Below are 10,909 nucleotides of genomic sequence, written 5' to 3'. Positions count from 1 at the left end.
CAGCACCCGCATGGCAGAGCGCGGCTTCCTCCCCACAGAGCCTCCCAGTTCGCGTGTGTGTGTGTCTGTCAGAGTGTGTCTGTCAGTCTGTGTGTATGTCAGTCTGTGCGTGCCTGTCGGGGGGGCTGTGAGTAGGGGGCGGAGTCTCGCCTGGTGTGTCCTGCTCCTTTAAGAGGCCTCGGCTCCTCCCCTTTTGGAATCGCGGTCTGACGCGAGGGATGACAGCAGCGGGTTCGGCATGTCTATGCAAATCACCGCCCGCCGCGGACCAATGGGACGCGCGGGTGTCGGAACCGCGGACCAATGGGGCGGGGGCGCTGGGGCTCACCATATAAGGAGCGGCCTCGCCATAAAAGGAAACATTGTATCTCTTTATATGGGGGGAAGGGTCGGGGGATCCCTCCGCCGCCAGCGCGTGGTCCCGGCCCCCTCCGCCCGCCGCCGTCTCGGCCGCGGCCCGCAGCCCCTGCCCCCCGGGGGACGCTGACGGCCGCGGAGCGCGCCGCCGCAGCAGGCGGACAGGGGGCGCTGCGCGCGGCCTGGGGCAACCCGGGGCCACCAGGGGCAGGAAAGTGAGGGCCCAGGTCGGCCCGGGCGTGCAGGGGCCCCGGGTTCGCCGCGGCGGCGAGAGCGGCCCCGGCCGCGGCGGGAGCAGCGGCAGCAGCGGCAGCAGCGGGAGCGCCAGGTTCAGCCGGGAAGCCCATGGCGGCGGCGGCGGCGGCGGCTCGGCTCCCTCGCTGACTGGCCCGTCCGCCCTCCTGCACTGAGCGCCATGTTACCGAGCCAAGCTGGGGCCGCGGCGGCGCTGGGCCGGGGCTCGGCCCTGGGGGGCAGCCTGAACCGGACCCCGACGGGGCGGCCGGGCGGCGGCGGGACGCGCGGGGCCAACGGGGGCCGAGTGCCCGGGAACGGCGCGGGGCTCGGGTCGGGCCGCCTGGAGCGGGAGGCTGCAGCGGCCGCGGCCACGACCCCGGCGGCGCCCACCGCGGGGGCCCTCTACAGCGGCAGCGAGGGCGACTCGGAGTCGGGCGAGGAGGAGGAGCTGGGCGCCGAGCGGCGCGGCCTCAAGCGGAGCCTCAGCGAGATGGAGATGGTGGTCGCTGGGCCCGAGGCGTCGGCGGCCGCCGCCGGGGGCTACGGACCCGTGAGCGGGGCGGTGAGCGGGGCCAAGCCGGGCAAGAAGACCCGGGGCCGCGTGAAGATCAAGATGGAGTTCATCGACAACAAGCTGCGGCGCTACACGACCTTCAGCAAGAGGAAGACGGGCATCATGAAGAAGGTACCGAAGCCGGGAGGGCTGCCTGCCTGCCGGGGGCGGAGTGGGGGAGACCCGGAGGGATGGGGACGCGCGCGTGGGGCGGGAGGTTGGGGAGCTCGGGTGTTGTGTGTGTGTGTGTGTGTGTGTGTGTGTGTGTGTGTGTGAGGGGGGAGCCGGCAGGGAGGCCAGATCCGAGGCGGAGGTGAGAGGCAGCGAGTCCGCAAAGAGGTGTGTGGGAGGGGAGGGCGCAGCCAGGGAAAAAAAGTGGGGAGAGGGGGAGATGCGCCAGCGTCCAGCACGGAGGGGAAGGGCGCCCAGGAGGTGGGAGTGACCGGTGCGCGCGTGAGAGGAAGAGGCCCCTAGCCGGGTGCAGGGCTGAGGAGCGGTGGCCCCGCGCCTGTGAGGTGCATTAGGAGGCGCGGGAGGCAATAGGTCCCGGTGCACTCTGGGCTTGCAGGGAGGGCGCCCGAAAAGCGGGGGTGGCACTGTGGAGGTGTGCAGAAGCTGCAGAACCACAACAACCCAGCGAGCCTGTGTAGGAGGAAGGTGGGCGGCTGAGGGGAGAGCCGGAGCTGGAGGGACCAGGTAATGGAGTAGGACTGGAGACTGGTCCAGTGCTGAGGGGAGAGCCGGAGCTGGAGGGACCAGGTAGTGGAGTAGGGCTGGAGACTGGTCCAGTGCTGACCTTGGACCTGGCTGGCTCTGCAGCATCCGCAGGCAGCTGCATGTGCCCACCGGCAGGAGCGACTGCACACTGGCCTGTCCCAGCCGTCGGGAGGAGAACCTGCATGGAGTTTGGGGGTGGGGGCAGCATTGGGAGGTTTGCACGGGTACCTACAAATTGGTCAGCCACCAGTGAGAACTGGTGAGGAAAGGTGTCATTTTGGGAGTGGGAAAGCTTTTGGAAGGGCTGGAAGTGGAGGAACTGTGAGAGGGGAGGAGAAAAAGAAAAAAGCTAGAACTTGTGGAACAGGGGCCGGTGTTTTTCTCTGTCTTGTATGGACACTGAGCTGCTCCTCAGGTGGATTGTGCAACTTTGTTGGGACAGCTGATGGCATCTCCAGGGTCCCTGTCTTGGGCTCAGGGCTGGGTCTTCGTTGCTCATTTAGCTCCCAGTCTGCCATCATCACCCCACATACCCTTGGACTGCTGTCCCTTATCACTTGATCATCAGTGGAGAGGTTGTGGGGAAGGTGGTTCACAAAGGACAATTTCCTTCCTGAGTCATGGTATTCCAGGGGCTGAGGGAGAAGTTAGGGGATGGCAACAGGTGAAGGCCTCTGCACCGTTTCTGGGGAGATCCAGGGGGACAGTTGGAAGTTAGGTGAGTTGTCACCCTGGCTGTCAGGTGTGAATTCCAGTGCAGTGGGGATCCCTCCTGCTCCACAGTGACTGTAGGGAAGGGGTGGAGCCCTGTGTAGCTTCAGGCACCGGCCTGTGTTGGTGGGGTGGACACTCTCTGGGTTCCCCTCCCTCCATGTGTTCCATCCCAGGGAGGATGTGACTGTTTGCTGGGGGTGGCTACAGGTCACTGGGGGGCCCCTTGCAGGCAGAGGACTGAATTGCTTGGCTGCTCCTAGATACCCTGATAGCACCCCCTACAAACACACACACACTCACACTCAAACCAGAGGTCCTTCTGGGAGTGGGAAGTGGAGATTCCTGAGTCATTTTCCCCTTTCCTGCTGCCCAGGGAAGGTAGAGATGAACCATTTCTCTGATATCTCCATCTCCCTCCCCATCCCCCAGGCTTATGAGCTGTCCACGCTGACAGGGACCCAGGTGCTGTTGTTGGTGGCCAGCGAGACAGGCCATGTGTATACCTTTGCCACCCGCAAACTGCAGCCCATGATCACCAGTGAGACTGGCAAGGCGCTGATTCAAACGTGCCTCAACTCGCCAGACTCGCCGCCCCGCTCGGATCCCACCACGGACCAGAGGATGAGTGCCACTGGCTTCGAAGAGACGGATCTCACCTACCAGGTGTCGGAATCAGACAGCAGTGGGGAGACCAAGGTGTGTGTGTGGATGGCCGTGCAAGGGGAGGGAAGGGAGGGGCACGGGGGTGGGGTGGCTCCTGTTCCCTCCCTGGTTTGGGACAAGTGCCTAGATGCCCATTGATGTGCAGTGGAGCTGGTTAGTACCCTCATCCTCTGGGACAGGTGTTCATCCTTGCTTTCCTGACAGGAGGCCGGCCTCCTAGATAAGCGGGTGGCCTCCGTGCCCATATAAGGCCGGCTCGGGCTCCACGCCGGCCTCCCGCCCCGCCAGCCCGCCTGCCTGGCAGGGCCTTTGCATTCCTCCCGCCAGCTGTCTCCCCGCTGGGGCGGGGGTGTAACTTAGCTCAGCCCTCCTGGCAGGCCGGCAGGCTGGGCCGTTGGGGAGTAGGAAGGGAGCCCCTTGGGGAGAGTCCCAGGGTCCTGGGAAGCCGGCTGGTTGGACGGGGACTACCTTGCTAGCCAGCTCTCTACCCCTTTGGGATTCAACCGGGGCAGTCAGGGAGAGCGTTTGCTTAATGCTAGGGGTGCCGGCCCTAGTTACGCCTCCTCCTTCCTTTTCCCGGTAAGGAGAGGGGGCGGGGCTTCCTCCCTCGCTGACTGGGGAGCTCCTCCTTCTGGGTGGTCCTTCGGTCACCAGCTAATGGGAGGAAGCGGCAGTGTTTGCCTTAGCAACGCCTTGGCCAATCAGAGGCTCGAAAGCCCTGCGGCTTAGCAAACATCCCTGGGTGACCACCCCCAGGTTTTGAACAGACACCCCAGGTTGACTCAGTTCTTATCTGAGCCTGGTTCTCAGCCCCATCTTCCTTCTTCCCCTTCCTAAGAGCAAAAGCCTTCATGAGGGATAAGTCGACATCAAAAGCTCCCCCTCCTCCTCTGAGCCTATCTCATCGTAATCATTTTCAAACCCCTGTGGCAGCAGAGCCCAGTGATTCACACGATGTTTTGCTGCATGAATAAGTTCAAATCTTGAGCATTTGGCATCAAACGCTTCGTTGCTAAGACTCCAAGATCTTTCCCCCAAAAATTCTGTCCTTGGGAGGTCAGATGCCTGGCAAATTGGAGCTGGAGGAATGCTTGTAAGAGAGCATAGTTGTCCAGGCTCTCTTGCTTCTTTTTCTTTCTTTAAGATTTATTTATTATTTTTATTGCAAAGTCTGATATACAGAGAGGAGGAGAGACAGAGAGGAAGATCTTCCGTCTGATGATTCACTCCCTAAGTGAACGCAACGGCTGGTGCTGTGCCGATCCGAAGCCGGGAACCAGGAACCTCTTCCAGGTCTCCCATGCGGGTGCAGGGTCCCAAAGCATTGGGCTATTAGAGACTTATTTTTATTGCAAGTCAGATATACAGAGAGGAGGAGAGACAGGAAGATCTTCCGTTCACTGATTCACTCCCCAAGTGGCCGCAACGTCTGGAGCTGAGCTGATCTGAAGCCAGGAGCCTCTTTTGGGTCTCCCGCGCAGTTGCAGGATCTCAAGGCTTTAGACTGTTCTCCACTACTTTCCTAGGCCATAATCAGGGAGCTGGATGCGAAGCAGAGCTCCCTGGATTAGAACTGGTGCCCCATGGCATCCCGGTGCATGCAAGGCAAAAACTTTAGTCACTAGTTTATTTGCCACTCCCCCGTCTTGTTTCTATAAGAGTAAAACAGAGGCTTATAAAAGGGAAGCAATTGTCTCTGGATCTCTGGTGGAAATGGCGTGTGAGGGCTGCTCCATTGGGGCAGCAAACTCAGGGAATAAGAATGATGATGATAATGGTGAGCGGAAATCCATTTTGGCCTTGCTATGTGCGTTAAGTATGTTAACCAGTGTGATCTCCACAGCCACCTATGTGGTAGGTTTGTAGAGTTAGCAGGCAGAGTTCAGCAGCTTGGTAGACTCAAGGGTTGGGCAGCCACAGGTGGACAGTGGAGCCAGGGTGAACGACGCGCACATTGGTTTCAGAACGTCTGTGGGGGCCGGAGCTGGCAGACACTCACTGCTCCATCTTTCCTCCCTGTCTAGGACACCCTGAAGCCCGTGTTCACGGTCACCAACCTGCCGGGTACCACCTCCACCATCCAAACTGCACCGAGCACCTCTACCACCATGCAAGTCAGCAGCGGCCCCTCCTTCCCCATCACCAACTACCTGGCACCAGTGTCTGCTAGCGTCAGCCCCAGCGCTGTCAGCAGTGCCAACGGGACTGTGTTGAAGGGTACAGGCAGTGGTCCTGTCTCCTCTGGGGGCCTTATGCAGCTGCCTACTGGCTTCACCCTCATGCCTAGTGAGTCATAAGGGACCAGGGAGAGATTGGTTATTCCCTGGAGGTGGGGTTGGCGTGGGGTGGTAAATCAAGCAGGTTAAGAGCAGGTTCAGGGCTGGGATGAGGAACACCTTTTCTGTCAGAGAAAGGGTGAGCAGAGGCCAGTGCCCCAGAGGAAAGCCTCTTAGGTCCCATTGTCAGGTATGCCCCTGCCCGCTGCGACCTCTACTGTCCTCATCCATTCGGAACACTCTAGGCTCACCAAGCTAGCCCAGTCCTGCTCATCCATTGCCATGGAAACAGGTGACATGCCTCCATGTCCCTCCTGTGACTATAGAGCAGGTCATGTCCTCGATGGGTCAGTGCCAACTGAAGAAGGTAGAGGCAAGGCCAGAGGCAGGAGAAGGAATTAAGGGTGAAGGCAAGAGAGAGCCTGGAACTCCCTGAAGAGGAGATTGCTGGGAGAGACAGCAACGGGAGTGGGGACTGGTGTGCCAGACTCTGGGGTTGGAGTGTTTGTGTGGTGGAGATGGGGGTGGGGGTGCTCTGTGCAGGTGGCAGCCGGGTACAATAGAGCCCATAAATAAGATTCTGTGTCTTGTAGGTGGGGCGGTGGCCCAGCAGGTCCCAGTGCAGGCCATTCAGGTGCACCAGGCCCCACAGCAGGCGTCTCCCTCTCGTGACAGCAGCACAGACCTCACGCAGACCTCCTCCAGTGGGACAGGTATAGCTCCCAGGGCCGGCACCCTCCCTGTCCCAACCCCTTCTACCTTCCCTCCCTCCCCTTCTAACAGGAAACCTCTCAGTCAGGACACAGCAGGACTGGAGGATATCTTCAGACAAGTTTAGATTAGTGTTTGACCGAGTCTCATCTTGCTGGCAGAGTCCCGTGAGGATGGCTGGGTTTTGAATCCAAGACCACTGGAGCTACCTCCTCCTCATTCAGGCTAAGGAGCCTGTGGCCTAGAAAGACATTCATTACTTGTCCAAAGAGACAACATTTGCTAAATTTAAAAGAAGGATGTAGAGAGCAGTTGTCTGTGGGAGGGGGTCGAGGGAGTGGAGTGGGTGTGTACGTCATCTTTTGGAAATGCCAATACGCTGTTTGAGTTATACATGATTTTTGTCCCACAGAGAGTGCTCTGTATGGATAGGAGCCCCATCATTGCCCCTGGGAACTTACTGAAATGCAGACCTTTAAGCTTCAATCTGATTCTGCAATCCAGTAAGACACCCAGGGATCCACCTGTCCAGAAACACTTGAGAATTGCTCGTTTAAGCTTTCTGAGCTGTACTTTTAGAAAGAGGGAGGAGGAAAAGAACCTATAAAAAGTGGCAGCGTTGGGTTCCCTAAAAACCTGTGCTTCCCCCCCAAGAGTGGCTTGGTCATTAGAACCTTTTTTTTTTTCCCTTGGAAACTTTCCTTTTCAAGAACATTTTTTAAATGTTTCATTTTATTTGAAAGACAGAAAAGCAGAGACAGCTATCTTGGCCTCTGCCAGTTCACTTCCCCAAAGGCCTACAAACCGCTGGGGCTGAATCAAGACTCCAGTCTTCTCCCTCATGACTGGCAGGAATCCAAGTATTTGAATCATTATGGGCTAGCTCATAGGATGTGTGCGTGTTGGCAGGAAACTGGACTGGAAGCAGAGCTGGGACTCAAAACCAGGTGCTGCCTCTGCTATGAGTCACAGGGGTAAGACCTTAGGTCTTAGAGAATTGGGGAGAGAGTCCAATAACAACGCAGTAGAAGGCTCCAGATGTGCTGATGTATGCAAGAAAAAAAATAGGCTTTTATTAGTTGATGATGACATGGAGAAGAGGCGTGGTCCTGTGACATCTGCCCTGGGAGGTGGGGAGAGGACTCAGAATCCCAGGGGTGGGCTGGGGGCAATGAGGAGGGGACCAGTCCCTGATGAGTGTCTGTGTTTGCCAGTGACGTTGCCCGCCACCATCATGACATCGTCTGTGCCCACCACTGTGGGCGGCCACATGATGTATCCTAGCCCCCATGCAGTGATGTATGCCCCCACCTCGGGCCTGGCGGATGGCAGCCTCACCGTGCTCAATGCCTTCTCCCAGGCGCCATCCACCATGCAGGTGTCCCACAGCCAGGTCCAAGAGCAAGGTGAGTAGAGGGGGCAGGGTGAGGACTGGAGGATTGTTTCCTCCCTAAACCCCCACCTCCCCCAAAACCCCAGCCCAGCCCCAGCACGGAGCTGCATATGCTCACACACACGTGTCCATTCAGGTGCTCACGTGTGTCCTGTGTAAGTGCATAAACACGCACACTCACTCCCATACTCGTCCACTGGCACACTCACACCCTACCTCCTCTCACGCCCCGGGCACTTGCGTCTCAGGCTTACTTAACCTTGTGTATTTTATTTCTCCCTGTCTCCACTACCTTGGGCAAAGCAATCTGAACGTCGCCTGTGGTTGTTGTCCCCACGCAGGTGGAGTCCCCCAGGTGTTCCTGACAGCACCATCTGGGACAGTGCAGATCCCTGTCTCTGCAGTTCAGCTTCACCAGGTAGGTCAGGGAGGTCTGCTCCCTGCTGCCAGATGACGACTCCATGACACCTGCTGGGTGGGGCGTGAGCGCTCTGTCAAAGCCAGAATCCCTGGCCCGGGGCCCCATCTGTTTCTCTGGTCAGCCTAGGCAGGGAGGCCGCCTGCACAGGCTGTCCAGGTCCCCCACCTTCCCTGTCCTCACCCCTCACCCCCGTGTTCCCTCCAGATGGCTGTGATAGGGCAGCAGGCCGGGAGCAGCAGCAACCTCACCGAGCTACAGGTGGTCAACCTGGACGCCACCCACAGCACCAAGAGTGAATGATCCGCCCTGCCGCCCTGGACAGCTGGCCCGAGGGACGGCACCACTTATTTATTGTTGCCTTTTCACGTTTTCTTTACACGCGTCGTCAACGGGCCGCAGGAGGGAGGGCGGGAAGGAGGAGCGGGCAGACACAGGACTAAGCCCTCTCACTCCAGCCAAAGAAACGGGCCTGCCTGCTCTCCCTCCCGTCCCCACCCCCGCCCCCAGCACCCACTCCTTCTTTGGGCTCCACCTTCTATTTCTTGTTGATGGTGGGCTTTCCTCCTCCCCTACCCCCAGACCCCCTACTTGCCCCGCAATCTCCCCTTGCCAGCTTGGCTCAGTGTTTGCCATGAGTATTAGCTTATCCAACCGGACAGGGCCCTTACTTCCCACTCCCAGGTTTTCTGTGGAACTGGGCCCTGTGTCTTCCCCTGGGGGCACAGTCACCTGCTGTGTGTCTCTCCAGCCTCCTACTTGACTCCAGGTCAGCACCGTGTCTGCCATAGGCTGGGTTACAAGAGGCCTGCTGCTGCCCCTTAGGGAGCCAGCTAGGGAGATGGGGCTTGGGCTGGGGGGGCGTCTTCCCTCCTGTGCTGCCCTCTGCTCTTTGACCTCCTCTGAGTAGCTGGGCCTGCACACTGGGGCAGGCTTCTGGGGCCGCCTGCCCTGCTGCCTTGCCACCTGCCCTGGCCCTCCATGGGCTCCTGGGATGGAGGGAAGCACCAGCGTTCCCTTCTCCCCCTTGTCTTCCCTTCTCCTCCCAGCTGCTTTACTTAAAGTTGATTTTGAACTTTTTATTTGAGGAGACGAAGTGAAAACAAATCTATAAATATATATTTTTAAAATATTTAACTTTTTTTTAATGGCGTTTTTCTTGTCCCACCCCTCCCCCTCCCTGCCTAGGACTCCCCTTCCCTGGGGAGCCCTAGGGGCTCCCCAGAACTGGCTGGGCCCCTTCTGGGGACAGAGCTACCCCATGAACTTGGGGGCTGCCAGTGCGGGGGAGGGGAGGTTCTGGGACAGCTTGGTCCTGGATTGTTTCCAGGAGCAAGCTGGGGAGGGGCCCTCAGGCCATGCCCCAACAGGGTGGGGAGGGTGACCCACAGTTCTGGGCTTCTTTTTGCCCTTGTTAGGGCTGTTGCTAGGGAGAGGGAAGAGGGAGACCAAATGTAGGGGTGTGGGTGGGAGGGTGTCAGGTAGAGGCAGCCGACTTCATTTGTGCCACACGCATGGGCATTGCATCTTTGTGTTCCCCCGGGCCTGTGATGGCCTGGGGCCCAAGTTGCAGTGAGCAGGCTGGGGTCTGGGAGGGGGTGAGAGGCAGGAATTGGGGGGTAGCGGCAGTCAGGAGAAATGGGAGCAGCTCTGGGACCCAGAGCAGGCATAGGGGAGCCAGGAACCGGCAGCTCTCCCAGGGAGTGAGCAGCTACTGTAACTTTTTTAAATTAAGACAAAAAAAAAAGCCTTGAAGAAAATGACTTTATTTTTCTAAGTGTAACCTCAGTATTTATGTAATTTGTACAGGGGCCATGCCCCACCCCCCTCTACCCTCTTTGGGGTAGACCTTAAGGGTGGGCCAGCATTGAGGGAGGGTCTTTTCACCCTGTGTCCGAGCCTACCTTCACCTGGATCCAGAAAGGAAGCTTTGGGGGGCAGCTGCCGGGGTGGTGTCATGAAACTCTCCCTCCCACCCCCTCAGCCAGCTGCCTTCAAGTAGGAACTTACCTGCACCTGCGATTGGGTGAAGGGCGGAGTGGGGAAGATTGCACGCACAGCCGAGTTGTCAAAGGGACAATTTGCAGAGACGTGTTGGAGAACTCCTTAACCTCTACCCCCCCTCCATTGCTGTCTCGCCCCCAATTTGGGGTACCAAAATGGAAGTCACCTTTCTGGGGCTTTCTCCTGGAAATGGCTGGGGGGGAGGGGTGTGCGTGTGTGTGGCTTTCCAGGCTGAGGGATAGCCAGTCGTGGGCCAGAGAGCTGGGGGAGCTTGGGACTCAGGTCAGTAACTGCCCAGCCCCCTTTTTCTCTGCTCTTGTTTCACTCTACCTGCCACCCATCCACCCACCCACTCACCCCCCACTTCCCCCAGCCCCAGTTGAGCGGGGGAGGAGATGGCAATGAATTCTTCCTTCTCCCCACGACAGACAGACCCAGTGAGTGAACCAGGCAAAGTGCTTATAAATGTGTGTGGTTGTGAGCGTGGCCTTGGGCGGACAAGCTTGTGTTGCGAATGAGGTGGCATTTTTATGTGCAGTGGGCCCTTGGTGTCTCCCTTCCTCGGTGGCTCTGGGGTTAATGTGTGTGTATGTGCGCGCGTGCGCTTGTGCCTGAATGAATGAGTGTGTGTGTGTGTGAATGCGGGGTGTGTGTGTGTCAAGTGGTTTCTACTTCCCCTGGGATGCTGACCCAGGAATAGTGGACGTGATCACGGTCCTATGTACAGAGCTTTCTTTTGTATTAAAAAAATAATTACTCTTTCAATAAATGTATCATTTTTGTGCACAGACTGTGGGGGTCTTTGGCTCTGTTTTTCTGAAGAGGGAAGCGGGAGAGGCAAACGTCAATGCTTTTGCAGCTTAGAA

The 10,909-nt window shown here is 58.3% G+C and overlaps 1 protein-coding gene across 1 annotated transcript; it reads left to right on the top strand.

Annotated features, from left to right (window-relative positions):
* Nucleotides 1-384: 384 nt before the first annotated feature.
* SRF (serum response factor) lies at nucleotides 385-10,834 on the top strand. Its single transcript, XM_004590513.2, has 7 exons — nucleotides 385-1,279; nucleotides 3,008-3,274; nucleotides 5,266-5,527; nucleotides 6,111-6,230; nucleotides 7,443-7,634; nucleotides 7,963-8,039; nucleotides 8,247-10,834. Exons 1-7 carry the CDS (start codon nucleotides 773-775, stop codon nucleotides 8,340-8,342), a joined length of 1,521 nt encoding a protein of 506 aa, XP_004590570.2. The 5' UTR covers nucleotides 385-772; the 3' UTR covers nucleotides 8,343-10,834.
* Nucleotides 10,835-10,909: the final 75 nt, after the last annotated feature.

The sequence above is a fragment of the Ochotona princeps genome, chromosome 1, assembly GCF_030435755.1.
Source record: "Ochotona princeps isolate mOchPri1 chromosome 1, mOchPri1.hap1, whole genome shotgun sequence".
Lineage (NCBI taxonomy): Eukaryota > Metazoa > Chordata > Mammalia > Lagomorpha > Ochotonidae > Ochotona > Ochotona princeps.
Note: the sequence above shows the minus strand (reverse complement) of the source record. Positions and strands in the feature narration are given on the sequence as shown.